This window comes from Pipistrellus kuhlii, unplaced genomic scaffold (assembly GCF_014108245.1).
Source record: "Pipistrellus kuhlii isolate mPipKuh1 unplaced genomic scaffold, mPipKuh1.p scaffold_m20_p_5, whole genome shotgun sequence".
Classification (NCBI taxonomy): domain Eukaryota; kingdom Metazoa; phylum Chordata; class Mammalia; order Chiroptera; family Vespertilionidae; genus Pipistrellus; species Pipistrellus kuhlii.
In genome coordinates this window covers 45,518,414-45,544,048 of record NW_023425551.1, presented here as the reverse complement: position 1 = coordinate 45,544,048, position 25,635 = coordinate 45,518,414, and the positions used below count along the sequence as shown (strand labels likewise).

The 25,635-nt window shown below is 40.4% G+C and overlaps 2 protein-coding genes across 4 annotated transcripts; one reads left to right on the top strand and one right to left on the bottom strand.

Moving 5' to 3' along the window:
* Positions 1-407: 407 nt before the first annotated feature.
* GJB7 (gap junction protein beta 7) lies at positions 408-1,319 on the bottom strand. Its single transcript, XM_036414998.2, has one exon. The coding sequence runs from the start codon at positions 1,317-1,319 to the stop codon at positions 513-515; it is 807 nt and encodes a 268-aa protein (XP_036270891.1). The 3' UTR covers positions 408-512.
* Positions 1,320-16,881: 15,562 nt separating this feature from the next.
* SMIM8 (small integral membrane protein 8) lies at positions 16,882-23,529 on the top strand. 3 transcript variants are annotated; one of them, XM_036414900.1, is made up of 3 exons: positions 16,882-16,971; positions 21,351-21,508; positions 23,166-23,529. In XM_036414900.1, the coding sequence occupies exons 2-3, from the start codon at positions 21,374-21,376 to the stop codon at positions 23,322-23,324; spliced, it is 294 nt and encodes a 97-aa protein (XP_036270793.1). In that variant the 5' UTR covers positions 16,882-16,971; positions 21,351-21,373; the 3' UTR covers positions 23,325-23,529. The 3 variants fall into 3 exon arrangements, with proteins under 3 accessions (XP_036270793.1, XP_036270792.1, XP_045428919.1); XM_036414899.2 differs by lacking the exon at positions 16,882-16,971 and adding an exon at positions 19,464-19,568; XM_045572963.1 differs by lacking the exon at positions 16,882-16,971 and adding an exon at positions 20,959-21,113.
* The last annotated feature ends 2,106 nt before the right edge of the window (positions 23,530-25,635 follow it).

The following is a 25,635-nucleotide window of genomic DNA, read 5'->3' as shown; positions in this document are numbered from 1 at the left end:
GGCCCTTTTCGATGTCCAGGGACACCTAAACCGCAGAGTCCTGTGCTCTGTGGTCTCTTCCCCTGGCTGGGCCTTCTCACTGAACAGGCTCCTGGGCCCCTGGTTAGTGGCCATCCCGCCCTCCCCAGCCTTTCTCTGCAGGGGGATAGGGTGGGGCTGTGTGAGTGGAGCCGGGGCTGCTGCTTTGGGACACTTGCCAGTGCCTCAACGGCACCTTGGAGGCCATCACATTTGTCAGAAGTGTCACTTCTTATACTTCCCACTTGACAGACCTAAGCACTTAGGAGGATGCTGTTAGCTGGGTTCCTTCAGACTAATTTGCAATTAACTTTTCAAACACAATTCATGTACCTACATGAACCCTGCAGCAAAACAACGAGATCTCTGATTGGTGTACATGATCGAGCACATATTGAAAATTTTATTAATTCCTCCCAAATTACATGAAGGCTGACACTTTGTTTCCCATCCCAACCTAGTTCTTGCTTAGGAGGGAGGCAGGTTTTCTTTGTTTAACCTTCTAGTGTGTTGCAGAGTAGCTTTGTTTCACTTCCCTGGGTTGTGCGTATGGCAGAGGCTGAATGGTGATTCTGGAGTAATGGAGAGGCCCCTACCCCATCACATTCAACATATCTAAGGCTGGGGCACTCACACACTAAGGACTTGGGTCTTTTAGAGTATTTTTGGAGATAGCACTTAAGAAGGCACTTGAGAACCAAAAAGCTCAGTTCAGTGAAATTCAACACAATACACAGGCAGGAGGTAACCACCATGAAGAGGATGAAGATGGTTTTCTCGGTGGGTTTGGACATGAAGCAGTCCACAGTGTTGGGACAAGGCTTCAGATCACACTTCACAAGGTAAGGAACACTAAAGCCGTCATACAGCTTGTAAAATAAAACCAAGAAGCCAATTTCAAACCCAGTTTTAACAAGGAGACTGGCAAGATAAGTGTACCACAGGCCCCCATCCATCGTACCGAGGTTGACATACAGTTTCTTTCTGTGCCTTTTCTCTCTGCCCTCACGATAGGCTACATGTAGAACCACCAGAAGGGACGGCGTGGAGACCATGATCAGTTGTAAGGCCCAAAGTCTGACCTGGGAGATGGGGAAGAAGTAGTCAAAGCACACGTTTTCACAACCAGGCTGTCTAATGTTGCACTCAAACTCTTTCTGCTCATCTTTCCACACATGCTCTGCTGCCACCATGTAGACCAGCAAACGGAAGACGAACACAACCGTCAGCCAAATCTTCCCAATCCCAGTTGAGTATTTATTTACTCCACTTAGGAGGTCTCTGAGGAATGTCCAGCTCATGGTGTAGGCTCAAAAGAAGACAAGGTTCTGCAAAAGAAAATTTCATCATGATTCATTTATTTTTATTCCACTGATCATTTATTTCTACTGTCTTGATTACAGGACTGTGGGAAGTAAACTCAAATTTCTGCGTGACTACAGCTCTGACGTTGAGGGCTCCCTAAGAATCCCTGAGGATATGCTCTCTCTGATACAAGGAGATGACATACCTGGCCCACATTTGTAACTGATCTCATGCCCAGTTTAATTGGGAATTTGGCTGGTCATCCCACACACAATACCCTGCTTTCAAACAACTTTTCGTTGATTGCTTCTAAGAGTGGGTTCTGTGGCTGATCTGGAAAGAATTGGATGTACATCTCTAGGTTACCTTAGTACTCTGAGATGTCTCTTACATGCCAGCTTCTTGAAGTTGTAGTCTCTACTCACTTTCCCTAATTTGTCAAAGTACTTCCCCAACCCTAAAGGTTATCCCCTGCCCCTCCTTCCCCTCATGTAGTGAATCATATACTAGGAACAGAGCTTGCCAGTGAAAAGTGGGGTTCTACAATATCAACTTTCTCTGGCCCACGCTTCCTCATTCCTCCAGACCTATTACATCCATGCCCAACTGGCCTTCTTTACCGAGTTTGGAGAGAGAGGTCAGTCTCCTCTTGCCTCAAAATGATCATTCCAGCTTTCATCCCATTGTTGGTCTGTCGATTTTCCCTGCCCTTTCATTTCCTTAACTGGTTGACTATCTTTACCAACAACCAAGCACCCAAGTCAGGAATCTCATAATCATCCTAGACTCCTCTCATGGCCTTTTTTTGTAATCGCTCACCAAATTCTTCTGATTCCTCCCAATTATTTTTCAAATTTATCTCCAAGTCACTGCTGAAATCCTTCTGATCTGTACAGCCCTCCCAGTGTCATCATCTGTCTCTTCCCTTATCCTCCTAGTACATACTAAATGCTGCTTAATTCTCTTGTGCTTCTCTCCATCTATGTTGCTTTTATTCCCTATAAAAAGCCATCTTTTTTGCCAAAACCAGTTTGGCTCAGTGGATAGAGTGTCGGTCTGCGGACTGAAAGATCCCAGGTTCGATTCTGGTCAAGGGCATGTACCTTGGTTGCAGGCATATCCCCAGTAGGGGGTGTGCAAGAGGCAGCTGATCAATGATTCTCTCTCATCCATGTTTCTAACTCTCTATCCCTCTTTCTTCCTCTCTGTAAAAAATCAATAAAAATGTATTTTTTAAAAGCCTTTTTTTATTTCAGTTACATTAACTTTGTCATTCTCTGCTTCCGTCTCGTTCATAATTGAACGCTCTCTGTCCAGTGCTTTAGAGTTGGTCTCTCCCAACCACTCTAGAAAGTGGGGTTTGTTTGTTTGGATTTGTTCGTTTATGGTGGTTTTGGTTGTTAATATTTTTCAGATGAAAAAGCAGACTCTGAAAAATTCCACTTTCTCAAGGTCACAAAATAAGGTGCAGAGCAGGATTCAAATCCAATCTTCATTACTTTTATTTTCAGTTAATGGTGCAAGAAATTTATTAGGTAAAAATGCCTGTGAAAGAGAACAGGAAGGAAGCTGGGAAAGGCTTGGAAAAACATCAGACTGTACTGCAAGTGACTCCAGGAAAGGAAGAAATGAAGGCTGGGTAGAAGGGACAAGCTGCAATGCAATCTTTTTTTTTTTTTTTTTAATTATTTTTTACATTATTTTTCAACCACAATCCACTTTCATCATTATTCCACATTGGTTTCAGGTGTAAAGCACAGTGGCCAGACAATCACATACCTCACAAAATAATTTTCATTATTTTAAAGCAGGGTTTCTCAAGAATGGCACCCTTGACATTTTGGACTGGAAAATTCTAGCAGCATTCCTGGCCTCTGCCACCTCCTGTCTCCACTTGTGACAACCAAAAAATGTCTCAAATGTATCCCAGAGAAAACTGTATTTCCAAATGTACCCCAGAGAAATAAGGCAAAATCTCTGCAGTTGGAAACGGCTGCTCTTAACTTCCTTCTATAATCAGACGATGCAGGTTAGAGCTCTTAGTCTGCCACTAACACTGCTATGTCTCAGGTGAAAATCTTGCCATTTCAACCTGTTTCCTATTACAGAAACAATTACATCCTTCTTTATAGACTCGGCCAAAAGAGTACCATGGAAATGATGCTGTGAAGGGAGCCAGGGGGTTAAGAAATTTGGGGTATTGTTACAACAGCACACCTGTTGGAGCACATCACATTATCTCCTACTGATGGAACAATGTGTAGCAGCCCACACACTCCAGCCTCAAGGAGATGTATCAAGGTGAAGAGCTGTTTTCAGAGAAAACAAAGGTACGTGAACACAATGCTCTATTCAGTAGGGAATAAATACTCCGATGTCCTTGGTTTCAGAATACAAACAAAATTGTATTAAATAAAAAGGATTTTATTTAATCCACCTGAAAGGTTAATGTCTCCGTGAATTATTAAAACAAAGCTCCAAAGATTATAAAGGAATAAAAAGGTATTATGTTTCCTCCTGATGTGTCATTGGGCATTTGTCCATATAATGTTCTAAAAACAGTTGAAAGTACTCTGTTGGGCATGTTAGAAAAGGGAGGAAGGTAAGAGTGGACACAGACTATTCTGCTTAAAAAAAAAAAAAAAGTATTTAAACAGAATCCAAAGTTTGATGTTGTCAAATGTGTCAGGATTATGAGTTTCATTGGACTGATAAATGTCCAACCTATTTTTAAATTCTCCTTTGAAGAGGTAATTGTTTTTCTCAGAAGGGATGGCGTGTTCTAATGTTAGTTCACCTTTAACAGCTTATTTAGTGTAAATGAAATAAGTCTGGGCACAGGGTTGGATTCCTTGGGTTCAAGTCCACATTCATCTGTGATAATAGTACCTACCTTGTGGGACTCAAAACAGTGTCTGACACATTGTGGGTGCTCAATAAGCAATATTTGCTTTTTTTCATTAAAACCTTTCTTGATATCAAAGTAAAGTCTTTTCAATTACATGTTAAATTTGTTTTTTCTCTAGCTCTGTTCATGTGAAGGTAGAAAATAGAAATCTCTATTTAATAGCCTGTTAAGCATTTGAAAGCAGTAAGTGAAGTCATTAGCTCAAATATTTTTGTATTTTAATGAAGATTGTCTCCTTATTTTAATAAAGATCTTTAGTTTATCCCTTTTATTAAATCACCAAAGATTACTCTCAATTTTTTTTTATATTTTATTGATTTTTTTTACAGAGAGGAAGGGAAAGAGATAGAGAGCTAGAAACATTGATGAGAGAGAAACATCGACCAGCTGCCTCCTGCACACCCCCAACCGGGGATGTGCCTGCATCCAATGTACATGTCCTTGACGGGAATCGAACCTGGGACCTTTCAGTCCACAGACCGACGCTCTACTGCTGAGCCAAACCGGTTTCGGCTACTCTCAAATTTTAAAAGTTTCCACTTACCAGTTCTAATGAAGCAATTCTATGATTTTCTCCTCTTAAGAAGTAGCAGTTTACTCCATAGGAATTCAATCTGGAAAATTCAATTAATCAAATACTTTCAAAATGTAGATATTCAATTAGATATTCAATTCTTGATATTAGGAATAATTTTGGAAAGTTGCAAAATGCCCCCAACCATTTTATGTAAATTAAAAGTAAGGGTAAGAAGTCAGTGCTGGGACAACCAGATTTTCACATGCAAAAAAATCAAGTTGAATTCCTACCTCACAATTAAAAAAAAAAAAAAAAAACTCAAAATGGATCAATAACCTAAATATAAGAGCTAAAACCATGGAAGTTTTCAAAGAACACATAGTGGTAAATATTTATGATCTTGGATTGGTAATGGATTCTTAGATACGACACCAAAAGCATGAGCAACAACAACAAAAAATAGATAAATTGGACTTCATAAAAAACTTTTGTTCTGCCCTGGCAAATGTGTCTCAGTGGTCAGAGCATTGGCCTGCACACGGAAGAGTCCTGGGTTCAAGTGGGTTGCAGATTCAATTCCTAGCCCTAGTCAGGGCGTGTTTGGGAGCACATCAATGCTTCCTCCCCCACCCAGCCCTCACTCACTTTCTCTTTTCTACTGTCTCTGAAAAACAATTGGAAAAAACAACAATATCCTCAGGTGAGGATTAATAACAACAATAAAACTTCTGTTCATCAAAGAATATTATCAGAAAAGTAAAAAAAATAGCAACCTACAAAATGAGGGGGAAATTTTTAAGTCATATATCTGATAAGGGCTTAATATTCAGAATATATTTAAAAATTCCTAAAACTCAACAATAAAAAGACAACTCAATTAAAAAATGGGCAAAACTTGAATAAACATTTCTCCAAAGAAAATATGCAAATGACCAATCCACCCAGGAAAATATCTCAACATCATTAGTCACTAGGGAAATGAAATCAAAACTGCAATCAGATACCACTTCACACTTTCTAGGATGGGTATAATCTTTAAAAGGTAAACTAATAAGTGTTGGCAAGGATGGTGGAGAAATTTGAATCCTGTACAAAATGGTGAAAATGTAAAATGGTGCTGCCATTTCATTGTGTGAAAAACAGTTTGGCAGTTCCTCAAAAAGCTAAACATAGAATTACCTTATGAACCAGCAATTTCACTTCTAGATAAATACTAAAATATGTTTTTTGAAAACAGGCACTCAAAGAGATGTTTGTATGCCAAGGTTCATTACAGCATTATTTTCAATAGCCAACAGGTAAAAACAACTTGTTACATCAACAGGTGAATGGGTAAGCAAAATTATTCAGTCAAAAAAAGGAAGTTCTGCCAGATGTTACAGCAAGTTTATGAATTTTGAAGACATTATGGTAAGTGAAATAAGACACAAAAGGATAAATAGTATCTAGCAAACTCATAGAGATAGAAACTAGATTAGACATTACTGGTACCAGAAGGAAGAAAAAAAATGAGTATTTATTGCTTAATGATTACAGTTTCAGTCTGGGGTTGAAAAAATTTTGGAAATAGATAGTAGTGATGGTTACACAATACTGTAATTAATGTTACTGAATTGTACACTTAAAATGATCAACATCAATTTTGTTACATATATGTTTTTACCAATATATATAATTTTTACCAAAAAAGTGCCCCCAAAAATGTGGGTGGATAGTTGCCTATTTGGAATATAAGGGAACAATAGTGGTTTAAATAATCTGATCATTTATGGAAAACTTTATATAGGAAATGAAAAGAGGGACAAAAGGAGGAATAACAAAATATTAATAATCCTTATCAATGAAAGAAAGTTCTTATAGCCTCTTTTTCACGTTGTTTTTTTGTTTTGTTTTGTGGTGCCAATAATGTTTTTTACAAAAAGAACATACACTTGAAGAAAATAAACTTAGTAAAAATGAAACCCTACGATATAAGAGCTGTTACTATTCTATGTGTGTATATGTTTGTGACGGTTGAACAAGGCTGTTTATAGAATAAACTTTTACAAAGCAAGTTTATCAATATATATCAGGAAAGTTACCAGGTAGGAAAATTATGTGCTGAACCATTTTCAATCTTTCTTGCCTATGCATATATGTCAGTGACTCCCCAAATGTCCAGTCCAGACCCCTCACCTCTGAGCTACAGCTGGCTCCTTGTCATCTCCTAAACTTAAAATGTCCCAAAGTGAACTCTACTTTCACCCTCCCCCAGAACACTGCTCCTCCTCCAATGCTCTCTACCTCAGTAAGTCACACCATTACCCACCCAAGTGTTGAAACCAGAAACGTGGAATTTGTTCTTCACCTTCTCTCTGCTCCAAACCCCACATCCAATCTCTAGTCAAGTCCAAAGTCTCTACCTTTGAAATGTATCCCAAAACTTCTCACTCTTTTTGTCTGCACTATCAGCACCCTAATCCAAGCCACCCTCAACTCCCACCTGGCACACCGTAATAGCTTCTTGTCTGTCTCCCCTTTTCTCATTCTTGACCTCTTCCAACTCATTCTTCACTTCATAACCAGATTAACATTTTAAATGGAGGTTATATGGTCTCATTCCTCTGCTTAAAACTGTAACATGGTTTCCCATTGCACTGAAGGTAGGGAAAAAAGGCCAAAATACTTTACTGGAAGGCAAAGCCCTGTATAGCGGTGCCCCTGCCTGTCTGTCCAACCTCATCTTGCACATCTCCTGGTACACTGAATGCCAGGCATGTTCCTCTTCCTTCACTTCCTCCTTCGGACCCTGCCTCCACTTTGTTCCTCTTGCCTGCGATGCTCTTGTTCCTTCACCTGAATCAGAGAGGCCTTCCCTGTCCCACCAATCTAACTTGGTCTTCTTGTTTACAATATTGGCCTTCTTTCCTTCCTTCCACTTAAACTTATTTATTTATATGAGCAATATCTGTATAGACTGTGTGTTCTCTGAGAGAAGGGACCAAAGTTGTCAAATTGAGTGAGTAAAGATGTAGGATATCCAATCAAATTTGAGTTTTAGATAAACAATGAACAATTTTCTAGTATAAGTATGCCTGCTATCCAATATTTGGGCTTACTTACACTAAGTAAGTAATTATTGGAAATCAATATTTAACTGGGCAACCTACATATATTTCATCTGGCAACATAAGCAAGTACCTTCATTATCCATGAAGGCACACCCTGTGCCTAAATAATGAATGGGAACACAGCCTCTCTAGATCTTATAAACTTCTCCAGAAATCATTCTTTGTACCCAGCCTCTCCACCTCTACCTGAATTAAGTGTCACTACATTTTCCATTAAACTCAGCATTCCTGTTCTGAGGTCCCCATTTCCTCTAACTCCTATTTGGACTGGAGATCCTGACCCTCCTGCTTCATCTCTATAAAAAAAGCAAATGGGAGATCTCCCCAACATCTTTTCTACCAACACTGACCAACACCCACTTTGGTCAGATGGTTCATCCTCCCCACTCTGCCTACTCAGGGCTCCCATCTCAAGCCCACAAGTCATTTTCCTCTTCATGCACTTGCTCGAGCTGCTCCTTCCTCATAGCCTTCCAAGGTGTGACTTTACCACCTGTTTTATAAATATGGAGTTATGGTTTGGGAATCATCCATGCCCATTCACTTCTTACTGTCTATATTTGCTTTCATGTTAAAAACAGCAGAGTTGAGTAGTTGCAATGGAGATAGTATGTATGGCCCTCAAAGCACAAAATATGTAGTATCTCACCCTTTGCAGAAAACGTTGGCTGACATCTGATATTGACATCATTTTTAAATTCATATTGGAACCACGTTACAGAACTTTTTAATTATCTGGGCTAAACAAGACACGATGGGCTGTGCTCAGGAGAAAGCCAAAGGAGCCCATGTTGAGACTGCAGCATGAGTGAAGTGAGTAGTTTGAGGGGAGAAGAACAAGCCGTTACCCAAACCACGGTGGGCCAGGCAGGACCTACGCAAAGAACCTGGGCTTCTGCGCTCAGTGTCTTATTCTCTTAATGAGCAGTGATTTGATTTCAGCAAAACATCATCGTATGTTCACAAAATTTTAATTACTTTTAATTTTATTGGTTTTGTGATGTTTGTCTTTTCTTTTGTAAATATAATTGCATAAGAACCCTACGACTAAGGATTAGCCTGTTGGTGTAAAATTATTTTACATCTCATTTTCGGTTTTATGCATATAAAAACAGTAAGAAAAAAAAAAAAAAAAAGAAAGAAAAAGAAAAAGAAAGAAAGAAAGAAAAGAAACAAAAATAGTCAACCCTGAGGTCTCTGTGAACAATGCTGAGTAGAATGCACCTACGTAGCCAACACATACATACATATACCACTTGCTTAGTGTTTTAATTTCCTGTACAAAAAAGGCATTGTCATTTTTAGAGGCTCACCTCTTAGGAATCATGCAAAGTTCTCCTCAATCCCACAGAGAGGCCACTGAAAGGGCCACTGAAAGGGCCTGTGCTGCTCTGGGCCCCGGTCGCCCCACACATCCGCATCAGCTCCCCCTGTGACCGGGCCACGGCCTCCCAAAGCGCGCAGGTCAACACCACCTTCCAAATGGGCCGCGTTACCTGGAGGCAGCGTATGCAGAAAGGGCATCTGTGATGCAGCCACAGACTGGGCAGCAACACGTCTAGGTTTGTAAGGATTAGGATTACTTCTCTCCCCAAAACATTTTGGAAAGAGGTAATGACTACCCAGTACAAGAAATGCCATTTCCCTATTAAAGAAACCCTGTCACGAGAGAAATAAGCTTACCTCCTGACACAGATGTGGAGATTAAGAAGAGATCCAGTTGGTTGCTCATTCAATTTTAAAAAATCGTGAGTTGATTATATTATTCCCCTGAGAGGGAACTAGTGCTCTTACACTCAGGAAAATGGAGCCCTGTGGTTTCCAAGGCAGTGTAAGCCAAACAGGGTAACCTGATCATTTGTTTTGGCTCATAACCTAGATGAGAACTCTTGTGTCTCTGCTGTTTACAATATACATTAAAAGAGAACTAAAGCGGGGGAAATGAATGCAAAGCCACTTGTGCACACCGTTCATTGAACATTTTTTTTGTAAGACCTTGTCATCATCTACACAAAGAAGCTAGAACAATGGGAGTGGTTCATCTCTCTCAATGATTTTCCAAAGTTATTTATTAAAGCCTAGCTACAAAAAACACAAAGCAAAAGGCAAAAGACCAATTTAATTCAGCCTACCTTTGAAGAGTTTATTTTAACTTTACTTCATATGCCCTCTTCTTAGAAATCCAGGAGGCAAAAGGCATTGTAAAAATCATTTTCCCAACCCCAGGAAACATTGATAACAGACATCTCCTATGCATATAATAGTGATAGAGGGGAGAGAGAGAAGGAGAAAGAGAGAGAGAGAGAGAGAGAGAGAGAGAGAGAGAGAGAGAGAGAGAGAGAGAGGAGGGAGGGAGGAAGAGATTGAAAGAGTAGTTACTTTATCTTTTTATGGACCCATTTCTAGGTGTGATGATTTGGCTAAAATTAAAGATATGTAAAAATTAAAATGAAATCATATATCTCTTAGAATAAGAATAGTTTATCATGTTTCTCTCAGACTAAGAATAGCTTAGAAACAGAATTTTACCATTGAAAATGAGACTAGAGCTCATAAAATTTAATGACTTTATTTTAAAGATGAGAAAACAGAACTACGGAGAGCAGCCTGCCTCAGGTCCTAGAGTCCGAACAGAAAGTAGGAAGAGACGGGATGAGACCCAAGTCCCAGAGCTCCTTCCTTCCCACTGCCATAGCCAGCTCCACGGGCCCTGCGAATTTCAGGTTCTCGTACTTCTCTTAGCATTCAGGACCGTAAACATTATTCCTGTATTCATATTTCCAACCCAAAATTAATGCAGTTTATTTAGAGAAATCATCAATTCTCATTAAGTTTATTCCTGGACGAAGCTTCTCCATACCCAGGAAAGCAAACCTTGTTGGGTTTGGTTTGGCTTTTGCAGAGATTCCGGGGTCCCAGCATGGTGACCCCGTTTCCGAACGGCTATTACCATGATAAGATCCCGAGGCCTTGAATTGATCATCGCTTTCAGTTTCCACTCCACGTAGCAGATGTTAGCCACGGTCTTAGAGCATTACCTGTTTGCGCTGACACCTTCCGCCAGGAGAGGTTGAACTGAGGTAGTCTGTTGTTAGGGCCACCTTCAGGCCAGCCTTACTGAATCCCCGAGGGCTGACACTGAGACGACCCAGGCTTCCCAAAAATGTTAGCAATAACCCAAACAAAGGTAGCATTCCAATGAGGCAGGGGCATCCTTTTCTAGACGAAGCTCCCTGTTCTCAAGGACCTTGCAGCACCTTGCACAGAAGCTAGGGGGGAGTGAGATTGCCAGCGGCTGGGGCACCCGGAAAAGGCTGTATAGAGGAAATAGGATATGGGTTGGATCTTTGATTTTACTGACAGGCAGAATCATGGGTGTGTTCAGGACAAAGTCCCTCTGCTGAACCCTATATCCTCTCAATTGTACTCACGATTCCTTCTATGCTTTTGACAACAAGATTTAACTCTTCTACCTCTATTTTTTGTTTGTTTGTTTGTTTGTTTGTTTGGGGAAACAAGCATAATAAAGCTTGCAAAATGTGGAATATGGTAGCAAAACTATCAGAATGAAGTCAGAAAGCTGGGGATAGGGAGAAATAAGAGAAGACAGGACTGGAAAAGGAATGGCGTGAATACTGGAATCCCTGTTCTCCTCTGCTCCTTTAAGATTTGGATTCGGATAGCTTTCCTTTCAGAGTGAAAATGTGACCCTGGAGAATGTCAGCAAGAGGCAGAGCCCAGAGCAGACAGGCAGTGTACACCGGAGCCTCCGAATGTCCATGATGTCCCCCTGGATAAACTGCAGGGTGTGGGCTGCAGGAAGGCCTGTCTTGATGGTTACTCTGGTGAGAAAGACTACAGAGTTGAGTTGAATACAGATGTTGTTACAGAAAACCAAGCAACGCTTCGAGAAATGGACTTACACTTTATTATTATTATTATTATTATTATTATTATTATTATTATTATACGTGGGTCCAGAGAAAAATGTCTTTCAAATTCTGGGCAGCAACATGGAGGAAGTTGTCTCTTTTTATATCTTCTTCAGTCCTTAATTTTCCAAATATGGGGTTTCCCAGGCCCCTTTGCAAGTTCTTGAAGAGCCCTATGTGCTGGGGCTTTGAGACCTCAACCAAAGGCCTGGTCTGGCACCAGCACTGACAACTTCACCTGGGAAGGTTTATGGCCTCTCTGGAATGAGAGTAAACAGGTCTTCTAGGGCCAGACAATTAAAGGGGCAGTGACTAGATTCAGATTGCTAGCCCCATGTCTCTTTTTTCCCGATCAATGCCTTAGAACTTGACTAAGATTCTACAAGTTAACATCACAGCTGGCTGCAGTGGGGTATTAGCACTGTGCACTGGGAACCATCGAGGGTGGAGCATGTGCTCTGAAGCTAGTCCGTATTGTTTTTCAGCTCAATGTCTCTTCCAGGAGAGGTCAGGGGGCTTTTCTACTCAGCTCAGTCACAGTTGGGGCACTGTATTTTGTTCTGGAAATTCAAGTAGGACTAGAAGACAGTGACCAGGGTAGAGAGGGTGTCTTTAACATCATATATATAATCAGAGCAACTGGAGAAGTGTAGCCTAAAGAGGCAAGGTTCAAGGAAGTTAGTTATCAGAATTTGGTGTCAATTATATTTCAATTTTTTTTTTTTTTTTTTTTTTTTTTTTTTTCATTTGTAGAGATCCCACTGACTCTGAGTTCAGACCAACCAGGGTTGGAATCCTGGACCTGCTTCTTACTTTACTTTGTGTCCTTGCTCAAGAAGCTGGTGTCTTCTTAGCCTCCATTTCTTTGCCTGCAAAATGGGAGAGGCAGTCCCTTCTTCAGTACAGCTGTTCAACAGGTGGGAGCTGTCATTAACTCTGCCTATTGAAAGCAACACTGACCTAGGGTTGTGAGATTTCTGTCATAACAAAGGGCACCAGAGATGAGAGAAGTCCGCATAGATGTCAAAAACAAACAAACAAAATTACCTTTTGTGCTGGGCAAAGCACATATGTGAGGAATTTGCCCCAGCATCTCAGAACAATTGCTTTTCAATTCAATCTATGAACATGGGATATCTACATGAAGAAGGAGGAACCCATCTCCTTATAACAGCAATTCTCAGCAACACTAGGGGCTTGTAGGAGATCTGTAGCCTCTAGAACAACTCCAGGAACACAGTAAATTACCCTTAATAATACTGATCTTTGTAACATCAAGTGCTTCTGAGGTTTCACGTCTGGTAAGAATGGTTGAAACTGTGCGCCTCTAGCCACTGCCTCTTACTCTGCTGCCACAGGTGATCAGTCCCTCTTCTGGCGGATGCAGGAAAGGATGGAGCAAAAATGCTCCCCGGGTGCAGAATATCTGAGGGGTGTAGGAGAGGCCACATCTAAGCACCATTTCTGTATCTACAATGAGTTTCCAACATTTTTATGTGAAAAGGGAAGCATGTCTCTTTGATTTTAAGCACTCTTTTTATTTATTTTTATTTATTAAATATATATAATATATATTTTTATTATTGATTTCAGAGAAGAAAGGAGAGGGAGAGAGAGAGAAACATCAATGATAAGAGAGAATTGTTGATGGCTGCCTCCTGCACACATGCCCCCTAGGGATTGAGCTTGCAACCCAGGCCTGTGCCCTGACCAGGAATTGAACTGTGACCTCTTGATTCCTGGGTTGATACTCAACTGCTGAGCCACACGGGCTGGGCAGGGCTCACATTTTCAACATTTGTGACCAAAGCATCAACTTATCTGAGCATTTTCCACATCCAAGAAATGTTGGAAATCTTGTTTTCCTAAGAACAAGGAACTCACATATTACCTACCATCTGCTTAGCTTCCACTTTCTCAAACTGTTCAGGGTTTGACAGGGTTCAATGTTGACAGATGCATGTGCCTCTGGCTCCAGTTAATTTTTGTTGTTGAGTCAACAAACAAAAGGTCATGTTTTCCTCATGAACATTCTGTGCACCTTTACTCAGGAAACCAGTGCACAGTATCGGAAAGCATTTAGATATAACTTATGGCCACAGTATGTACAGTGTAACAGTCATTTCACTTGTGGGACAGATAAGCCTAGGTTTCTATCTCTCTCCCTGTATTATTTGAATTTGCTTAAAAAAAAGTAATATGAATGGCTTTGTGTGCATCTAGATGTTAATGCAGATACTGGAGAAAAAACAACACATTTACTTCTCCTCCATCAACTTTTCCCAGGCAATCAGTTCTTAATTCAGTCACTTGCATGCTTTCCCTGCAAAACAATAGTTACATTTTAGATGGAGACATAAGTATAGGCAACAAAATCCATTTCATCTAGAAAATCTATACATCTGTGAAGGTCACCTGGAGGTTAATAATATAAAATATAAATAAATATATACATGAGTAAGGATCTTCCATTCCAGGATGATTGGAATAAACGCACTGCCACTTTAACTTCATTATGTGCTTGGGAACTGTTAGCTCTGATTCCCTGGCAGTAATGTGAAAACACTGGGTAACAGTTTCTGCTGTATTATGGGCATTTGATAAAAGGTAGTTCAATTTAAGGTTGAAAAGGTAACGTAATGAATAACATTTGACGAAGCAATCTGAGATTCCCATGTGTAAAGAAATTTCAATATGTTAAAAGTAGAAGAATTACTTCTTCAGAGAATTGCTTATTCCAACAGAAATAGGCAGGCAAACATGTTGATACATATATACATAGGTAATCACAGAAGATGAAATAATTAGGTAAGATGCTTCCTCCAGTGCTTGACTGAACTAAAAACAACAAATATACAAAAACCTGTAAGAAGTACCTTGGATGTCTCCTTTGTTCAGAGGAGAAGCACACATCTCCAATCCCCTCAGGCCTGTGGGCTGTGCCACTCTGCACGTTGCCATAACAGCAGAGCAGATGGTGTTCTGCAGAGTAAACACGGTCATGAAACAGCCACCCGTTCTTCGACGTTTGAACGGCCAAAGTGTGTTTACACTTTGCTTCCTGTGGTATAATAAACACAGTTAACTGCACACAGCTTGCACATGGCTGTGCGTACTAGTAGGTTTAAGATTATGGCACCCAAAGCTGACACTCTGCTGCCACACCCTGAATCCCCAGGCCTGTTTGTTCAGCATCTTCAGTCTACTGGAAAAGCTGAGAAGTAAGCCCAGCATGTGCAATGGCTTTTCTTTTCAAAGACTATCGTAGTGGGTTTAGGGAGAATGGAGAGTGGAGGTAGGCAAGGCTTTATGCATTCCGGTCTTCTGTAAGGATAATGTATTTCAGAACACTCTCGCCACTTCTGTCCTCTGAGGACGTGGAGAGAGAGAACAGGAGAGCTGGGAGCAGTATATTTGCCTGGAGAGATACAGTGTATTTGACAGTACATGAGACTTGGAGAGAGAGAAGGGAATTGGGTGATAACTATTGCTTTTACTCCTATCCCCAGGAAGTCCTACTGAAACGAGACTGTTAGGGGATAGGGTTTGATATGGTAACTGAATCTCTCCAAGACCATGTACGTTAATTTATATAAAGGACAGGATTGAGCTTTTCTTGGTTGGTCTATCACAATCCCAGGTGAGCTAACTCTTCAGAGGGTCTTTAATATTTTAATACAAGACACATTTACTGAAGATTAAGCTTCAAGGCCCCTCACCTGCACAGACCCCTCCAAGGTGTGGAAGGGGCCCTCGCAGTGTGTTCTCATAGTTTTATGTTCTATAAAATTTGAAAATATAAGATATTTTCACTGACAAGATAATCCATTGAGACTGCTGTCGCTACCCCAGTTTCTCCTTCCTTGCATTTCCCCTCCTGTCAGATAGAGTTGGAATGGCCATGGACATCGTGAGGATCCAGCTAAGGGAAAGTTGTTCCAGGTTTAGTTTTGGGTTTAGTGGAAGATATTTGTGTGGTGCGCCTTCACCTTTGTTTAGAGTTAAGTTTTTGCAAGGTGCTGTGATTCTAAGCATCAGCCTATTGCCCACTGTGCCCACTCACTTACTGCCTTAACCAAAGGTGCAGAGATTGAGGTCTCATTGCAACTGGTGTGTGTCCACAGAAACGCAACGTCGGAAGGATGTGTGCGGTAGAGGAGAACTGAAGTTTGAAAAGAACACAGGAAAATCTCTTTGAAAACTAGGGGCAGGCAAAGAGTTCTTAGAAATGATACAAAAGCACAAGCCAAAAGTAGAGAAAAGTGGGTAATGTGGACCTCATCTAAGCTCAAAATGTTTGCTTTGCCAAAGACCCTGTCTTTTTTATAATAACCACTGTACCAGGTGTGAGGTGGTATCGCACTGTGGTTTTGAATTGCATTTCCCTCATGATTAATAATGTTTATCACCTTTTCATGTCACAAACCAGTTTTTAATTCAAGTTTAACTTATTTTGTCAGAAGATTGCCTAACAGTGCCAGATATCAATGAACTTTAAAAAAATGAAACCTCTAATCAAATAGAAAGATAATTTGGCTTGAGAGAATAACTTTCAAATTCAAAGTCCACTTACCAAAGCTTTACATAAATCCATGTCAAGATCTGGGCACCTGGTATTCTATTGTGTTTGTTTTACTATAACTTGTATCCCCACACATTTAAATCAGGAAAGTAGTATTTACAAACAGGGATTCATAGCTATTCTTATGATAACCACCGCTACACACATCTTCTTGGCATCTCAGGGCACTAATAGAATGGCAGAGTATGAACTGTACATGTGAATAATGTGGGTAGGAAGAGATCAGGTATGGTCTTTCCCAAATCATAATGCTTTCTACTTCCATTATATAAAGTTATACAATTCTAGATCATGCCTTCTTTTATTTTCACAAAACACACACGCAGTTGGAAAGTTATTTGAACCTGGGAGGCTGAAAGCGAACGGTAAAAATGTGAGCAATCAAAACACACCCCTTGCAAACTCCAGCCAGCCCATCCTCTGGGGCGGGCACAAGGCCCCGGAGTCACTGGAGCCTGGTGCCTGCAGCGCCCGCGCCGCAGCCTCCGCACGGTAGGCGTCGCTGTGGGGCAGAGCCGGCGGGCGCGTAGGACGCTCTTTCCCGCAGGCGGAGACGAGGCGGAGCGTCGCGGGCCCGAGAGGGGAGGCCTCTGCAGCAGGTGAGTGGCGGGGCTGGGCGGTCGCGCCGCCGCACGCTCGTTCCCGGCCTGCGCGGGCCCTGCCGCCCGCGGGCTTCACTCCCAGGTGCGCGGGGCTCTGCCCAGCACCTGGGGTCCTCGCCACTCGGGTGCCCGGAGTCGGGTCTCGGACGTTAATGACCCCGCGGTGCCCATGGTCCTTGACGCATCCTGGACCCTCCACCCGGATGGAGAGACCCTCCCGTTTGCTGGGCAGTGTCTTGGTGCCGCACTAGCTCACCAGACTGTTTAGGGCAGTGTTTCCCGAACTTCCCTCGTGATGAGAAGCACCTGGTGGAGTTGTTACAGATTCCTGAATCCCAACTAAGCGGTGCTAAACTAGAATTTTTGGGAACATATAGGTAAAATTGTATACTTAACTTAGTGCTCTTAGTGCTAAACTAGAATTTTTGGGAACATATAGGTAAAATTGTATACTTAACTAAGTATATGTTCCCAAAAATTTTACCTATATGTTCCCAAAAATTCTAGTTGAGCACTTCTTAGTTGGGATTCAGGAATCTTTATTTTAACAACTCCACCAGGTGATTATCATTATGAGAGAAGTTTGGGAAACACTGGTTTGGGGTAAATGGTTTTGTACTTGTTTTCACCAGCGGTGCCTCCTTTGGTAGCTGTTCACAGCCCTGAGCTCCCCTGCAAGGCAGTGCCTGGGCTCAGCTGAGTGCAGTTTCTTTTTCTGAGGCTTGGGATGCACCTGCCTTTTGAGCCAGCTGCAGCGTAGGGACCACAGCATAAGGGAGGGGAGTGCACCCAAATAGCTCTCAGATGGCCCGCAACAGCCCCTGTCAAACCCTCCTTACTTCAGGTACAGTAAACCCAAGAGATGGAAAGATGCTTCTTACTACGTAGTAATTTTTTTTTTACATTAGAAACAATAAAGAATCAATTTTTAAAAAAATTTAAGTGATTACAAGTTTATGTTTCTTATCTCTTGTGATAACATAAATGCCCAGGCTCATTGATTTAGGAGTAAAGAGGGTTGTGGCATAGGGGTGGGCAGATTGAGAGACCAGAGCATCTCCTCCTCCCGTAGCCAACGGCAGTGTGTCTTTGGGCTTAGGTTTCTCTTTGTTTAAAAAAGGAGATTGGACCAGAAGGTCAGGATAACAGTGGCTGCCTACCATTTATTGGGTATGTTGGTGAGGATGACCGGAGCTACCATATATATTGAACATAATCCTTTTAGAAATGTTCTCTCGTTTAATGCACACGGTAATTCTACGCAGTGGTTCCTATTACCCCTTTTATAAAGGAGAAACTGAGGCCCAGAGGGGAGACTTACTCAAACACAGACACCTGTTATGCTCTACAGTATGTGCTCCCTGTACCCACCTCTCCCTTTACCTTGTTTTTCTTCCCAGTAAACAATTTTAACCAGGTAGCTTTGTTTTAATTATACATAACCAGTTCTCAGTAATTAAAGGGAAATGCTGCTTTTGTCAGTTTCTGCTAAGCATGGCTTTCACCTTTGTATATTTGCTTTTTTAGGCCTTGTTAGATTTTTATATAATGCCCAATTTCAATTAGTGGTGTACTCTGAGACTGGGATCCAGTCCCAACAACATGGCTATCATGCTGTTTCTTGCTTTACATTTCTAATAGGCAGGGTCTATTTACAGACTGTAATACTGTTTCCACTTTAATGATTTTTTTCTGAATTTTCTCTTCCCACGTTACATTCAAACACATCATTAGTATAAGTAGAAATATCACTGGCACCTAGCCTAAGCCACCAGGTGACCAACATTTTGACTTAAATTCAAAAAACATTTGTACATGCCGTTTATCCTCCTCCATAGCTAAGAGGGAAAGGTGAAATGCCAGCAGATTTCATAGGAGAAAATGAAAGCAACAGAAGCAATACATGGTTGCCACAAGAAAGAAGTAACGGAGGAATTTAACATCACTCCTACATTTTTGAAATATTGAGCCAAAACTGAATTGGAAGTTAAAGGTATTCTGGGACTAGAGTAGAATTGAATTTGAAGTGCCTTTTGTAGTTGTTTTTGTATGGTATTGACAGGTTTGTACAAGAGTTGGGCGTGTAAGTGGACCATTTGTTCAGCAGAAAGCATTGGATTTTTTGCCAACCTTGGGCATGATGAGGTTCAAGCAACTGGCTGAAGAAATTGTAGGCATGTTAGAGAGTCCTTTAAGAAGTTGTAGGTGGTGAAGAAAACACTGTTCCAGTAGAGAAATTTAGTAACTCACAAGCAGAAGGAATTTTTTTTAAAAAAGCAATTACCGGTGACAGCTTGAGTGATGTTTTAAATGCTGATGAAATTTACGAGTTGTTACCTCATATACTTCATGCCCTAAGTGGACTTTGCAAAAGGAGGTAAACAGGTTGATTGCTCTGTTCTTCCGAAATGCATCCTACACCGAAAAGATGAGACCACTTGTCATTGGCAAGTCAGTAAACCCTTGGGGCTTCAGAAATGTTCACTTAACTCCTCTGTGATTACCAAGCTAATAGGCAACTCTAAATTTTTAATGAATGGCGGAGGAAGGTTGGCAAGAGAACGAAAGAAGCAAATTGCAATATCCTCTCGCTGGTGTAGTTGCTCTGCCCACAACATTCTCCTCTGCTTGGATCATGCACGTGTTGAGTTTTCCCACTGAATTGTGCAGCCATCTGATTAGGTTATAATTTGTACAGTGAGAGCTCACTGCAGAAACAACTCTAAATTTAAATGATGAAGGGAAAACAGAATATAAACAAAGCAAGCCATTGACGTGATTGCTGAGACCCAGTGGTGGGTAGAGCCATCCACGGTAGTGAAATGTTTGCAGAAAACAGGCATGATTCCTGAGGAATCCCCTAAGGTTACATTGGAAGAAGACCAAAAACCAGATGTGGTATTTGAACTAGCCTGGTACTCAGTTGCTAGTCGCTGGTCTCCCAAATCAGTTCGATTTTGAAGACTGTGTTTGCAGGTATCAATTTAACTATTTCCAAAGACTTAGCAAATCCTGCAATTGCTGCAGGAGTGCTGACTAACGTCAGGATGGAACCGGAAAGTGTGATGATGGGAGTCTGATGACAATGATAGCCATAACATCCAAGGGAACACGTGATGGAACCACCTACAGTGAACATTTCAGAAGTCCTTGCAAGTGTAGAAAGTGTTGACTATCATTTGTCCTTTCCCTTTAGGCCGATGTTCCTGATGAGGTGTTAATCCAATTAAGTGGGATAGATCAATATTTAGTGACTACTGTAGCAAAGATGTTTTTTTAAAAAAAAACAACTGCTAAAACTAATAAAGTTGCAAGAATATTTTTTTTATCCTTTATAATAAAAAGCTAATATGCAAATTGCCCCCTCTACTGGGAGCTCCACCAAGGGTGGGGCCAGCCAGCCAACTGCCTGCAGCCCCTCCCTCCAACCAGCCCTACCCCGATTGGCCCCTCCCACCCCAATCAGAGGTGGGGCCAGCCAGCCTCCTGCGTCTCTCTCCTCCCTCCCTCGGCCTGACACGAATTTGTGCATCAGGCCTCTAGTAAAGTTTATAAAATAGAAGTCTTAAAGAATACTAACCAGTTTGGCACAGTGGATAGATTGTTGGCCTGTGAACTGAAAGGTCCCAGGTTTGATTCCTGTCAAGGGCATGTACCTTGGTTGTGGGCACATTACTAGTAGGGGGTGTGCAGCTGATTGATGTTTCTCTCTCATTGATGTTTCTAACTCTCTCTCTCCTCCCTTCCTCTCTGTAAAATATCAATAAAATATATTTTTAAAAAAGAATACTTGTATAAACAAAGCCCAGGAGTGTTCCCAGGGTAGCTATAGGCAAAGAGGGAGTGAGGACAAACAGCTACTTACCCTTACTGCTTAGTGCTAGTGCTTGCTTCGGCCAGTGGAGAGGGGGAGGAGCCTGAGGGAAAGTGTGACCGGGTAGCTGTAGGAGAAAATGAGCAAAAGAATGCTAGTTTTCTCTCCGATTGGTGTCCTGAGAGCGCTGTGGAAGGCGAGAAAGAGTGGAAGTGGAAGGAGATAGAGAAGATTGTAGCTAACCGATGGCCACTCCTAGCCTAGTACTCCTTCAGATAGCAAAACACATTGCGACTCAGACCAGCACATACTTCTCCAGGCTTCTGTCAGAAACAGCTTTTGCTCAGCTCACTGGTTTCTTCTGAGCGATGAAAAAGAAAATAACCATTTTGTCAAACAAAACTTAAAGCACCATTGACAAAGCATGCGTTTTACAAAGTAATAAAATAACTGACAGTCACTTTTGGCATATATTTGGGCTGAAATTTTTAAAAAATTAGCGTTTTAAAAGGCATTATTAAAAAAAATCACAAATGGAAAAAGTCTCTTGTATTATCTTTAGGTAATAAATCATCATTAGTCAAGATGTCTTCAGCACCTGAGCCTCCAGCCGTGAAAAAGGAGCCACCCAAAGAGAAAGACTTCCGAAACCCTGGGCTCAGAGGGGTCCGGACGACAACTTTATTTCGAGCTGTGAACCCGGAGCTCTTCATTAAACCGGTAAGATACACCGGGATAAGACTTTATGTTTAATTTAACGAGGCTGTCATAAATAGAAACTCTTCTTTTCCTGTGACATTTAATTTGATCATGGACATTTTGTGTTGATTATTAAGATCTCTTTGAATAAATGCAGTTGGAAGGAAAATCTTAAATGCTATTTCACTAAATACACATTTAAAATTCATTGTTTTAAGGACATTTGAGAATTTTAATGGAAAATGATTGTATTTTCAAGGATCTACTTGAAATTTTAATAGCTGTATTAATTTGAAGGACATTTTTAATGTTTTATCAGGTTCTATTAAGTAAATTAGACTTTCCAATGAAACAGAACAAAATGAAAAAAATCTTATCATTATTATGGACAATTCCAGCTTCTGTTAATAGTGTTTTTACCTAAGGCATATTGCAGACATTTTATGAAAGTTTTCAAAACAGCCCTAACCAATTTGGCTCAGTGGATAGAGTGTTGGCCTTCAGACTCAAGGGTCAATTTAACAATCAAATCATTAAATCAAGGTAGAATGTTTTAAAAACTTTGAACTAATGAGTTTTTTAATTGTCAAATGCATTTTAAGAATTGCAGATTTAAACTACTCTGAGTTTGTGGCCTTTCTTAGATGTCTTTCAAATGGAAAAGTTTGATCTTTATTCTTTGGATAAAGATTCGAAATAGTAGTATTCACCAGGTATGGTGACAGAAACAATATAAACTGAGACTTGTGTAGCAACTCACACTGACCTAGGAAAGACCCATTTGTTAAACACAAATGGGAGCACCTGAATTGAGTAATAAAGATAACACTTCTATGGAGTTGTGAACATCTTTCCTACATTTAAAAACTGTTTTAAGCCAAAATGGGTTTGGCTCAATGGATAGAGCGTCGGCTTGGGGACTGAAACGTACCGGGTTCGATTCCGGTCAAGGGCATGTACCTTGGTTGCGGGCATGTCCCCAGTAGGGGGTGTGCAAGAGGCAGCTGATCTATGACTCTCTCATCGATGTTTCTAACTATCTCTCTCCCTTCCTCTCTGTACAAAATCAATAAAATATATTTAAATAAATAAATAAATAAATAAAAATAAAAACTGTTTTAAAATTCAAAGCTAGTTGATTTGCCTCTTAGGATCTTGGATTTCCCAGTAGAAAATCAAGGTCGTTATAACAGCATCCTATCTGTTCCCGTGACTAAATTTCTGAGGTGCTAGAATAGGTTCCTAGAGGAGAGCACATACATGGCCATTTCTGGTGTACCTGGCTTTTTGCCGATTGTTCATGAACTCAGGAGAGAAGAATAGCATGTACACTTCACCCCTCACCTCCTAATAAAATGAAGTTAAGCAGCTTTTCTACGTCACATAGATAACACTGAAAACTTGAGCACTGGACTGTTTCCATGCCTCTGTTTCCTCTGTTCCGTGCCCAGACATCACCCTCCTGAAGGTGGAGGTCTGAGATGTCCCAGCTACAGGCAGAAGAAAGACTGGAGAAGAGAAGCAAGTCTTCTACAGTCTCTAAGCTATTAGGAGTTGGGTTCATAGGAATGCTAGTGTGGTAACAAAGACTTATTTTGACAAGAGGAAAATGCAACAGATATTTGGGTCTTCTCAAATTCTTAGTATTAATGAGGGTTTGTAATTTTTTCTTTGACAGAACAAACCGGTAATGGCTTTCGGATTGATAACGCTTTCACTATGCGTGGCTTATATTGGTTATCTACATGCAACACAAGAGAATAAAAAGGACCTCTATGAAGCTATTGACAGTGAGGGACACAGCTATATGAGGAGGAAAACATCTAAATGGGATTAATATTGCTGGTTACTATTGATGGAGCTAAATAAAGGCTCTGGAATCATCAAATGGTAGACTTTATAAATGCATAATATCATGTTTGTTGTACAGTTGCAATCAAATCACTATAGTAAAAATTTTCTTTTAAAGCTGCAGCCATTATCTTATTCGTTTTCCACAGAAAACTCAATATATTTTTAAATTAAATCCTCTTACAAAAGTACCATGATAATGGAAGTAATTTTTGTTAATTATTAAGTTCTGTATAATAAAGTACCTTGTATTGTTAAATTTGCACAGTATTTTTAATATTTTAAGATGAGTTGTGCATTTGCAATAGGGTTTAGTTTTGTTTTGCTATTTCCAAAGGAAATATTTATTTTCCACCTGGCATAGAATCTATATTTGTAAAGAAAAAGAAGTAATTGTAAATTATTGTAAATTGTACGTTATTGTCAGTGTTATAGACAAATAGTTTTTACAAAGTCACAGATGGTTTATATATTTTGGTTTTTCATTTTAGCTATTTTTGGTCCAGAATTTTATTTTACTTTAAAAGATAGTCCCACTCAATTACTAAAACCAAGTTTAAATGAGAGAATAATCCAGAGTAATTGGGGGTTTTCTTTAAAAAGGGAAAGTATGTTATAATGAGGTATGGTGTTGTTTTTACTACAAGTGTTATCTGAAACACATCCAGCAGGGCCAGTGGTGAACCTGAGGAGGGGCGGTGACGGATTAAAGAAAACACAAGAGAATACAGTTGGGGCCAGGTGGATCATTACCTGGATGAGGAAACAGTGACACAGCCTGTAAGCCAGAGCTTTATAGTCAGATCATACAAAGCAAAACAAGGGCAAGATGTTTACAGTGTTCTTGCGAGTTTCAAATCTGCTGCTTTCCTGAACTCTTATCAAGCCTTGTTTAGGCAGCACTTGCTGCACCCCTCCCCACCCGCCCCTGCATCCCACATCCCTTAGCAACCTAGGACTGCAGGGTCAGATGATAAGGTCAAGCTTACAACCATAGCCTTTTGGCTGTAATTGTGCTGGGAGGGCTTTGCATTCCAAGCTGAGACTTGTATGTGGGTCAGTCTGGGGCTTGATCCCAACCATAGCCTTTTGGCTGTAATTGTGCTGGGAGGGCTTTGCATTCCAAGCTGAGACTTGTATGTGGGTCAGTCTGGGGCTTGATCCTGTCCCAATGCTGTAGCCGCTCTCCACATTATCTATTTTAATTTTTGTAAGTTAATGTTACAGTGATAAACATAAGACTGGTCTTATAGTTATTGATATTTTAAAACTAGAACTACTCAATAAATAAGAAGGTCTCCTCTCTGTCCTGGGTTTACCTGATATAATTTAAATCCTTCTCACAAGAGTTCTGGATCTGTTCTATTTCTAGACATTTATCCCATTCTCTAAATCATTGTAAAAATATTAGGACTCAGTAATCTCATCTCTGAAGTTTTGTTTCATTTAGTAGAGTTTGTCATTGTCATGTAAATTTTTAATTTCCAAAACTTTATTGAGGTCTTGTAAAGACACATGAAAATGCAATTATGTCTGATTTGAAGATATTAAAGAGCTTAGCTAATTGAGTTATCTATATGCAACTAAATTAAATCTTTGCTGCTGAGCCCAAATTTTTTTTTTTTTTTTTTTTTTTTTTTTTTTTTTTTTTTTTTTTTTGCTATGTTTCTCTATGTGGTACACTATATGTAGTTTAAATTGCACTTAGGTGGTATAAAATGCCTTTTCATTTTTTTAATCCTCACAGAGGATATTTTTTCCATTGATCTTTGGAGAGATTAGAAGGGCATGACGGAGAAAGAGAGGGACAGAGAGAGAGAAACATCAATGTGAAAGAGACACATTCATTGGTTGCCTCCTGCACGTCCCCAGCCAGGCTGGGAATGGAACGGGTAACCCATGTACATGCCCTTGACCAGGAATGGACCCTTTAGTGCAAGGGCTGATGCTCTGACCATTGAGCTACAGGGGCCAGGGCAAAATGCCTTTTAATGTAAAGTACTATGTTTTGCTTAATAATTATGATTTCCCTATAGACTTTGGTTACTAATGAACTTGAATTGTTTTCAATTTACATATTTAGTATCACATTATCCTCTTAGAATTCTTCTAATGTTCAGCAAAATAAGTTGATATTTGGTGGAGGAGATATTAGGTGAACAATCGAGAGATTATCTTAGCAGGAACTACGCAGGCTACAGCCTTGAGCCATGTGGATGTCTACATGATTGAGCTAAGGTAGCAATAGATTCAGTGAGGCACATGGTTGTGAAAAATAGTGTGAGGTAGAATCACAT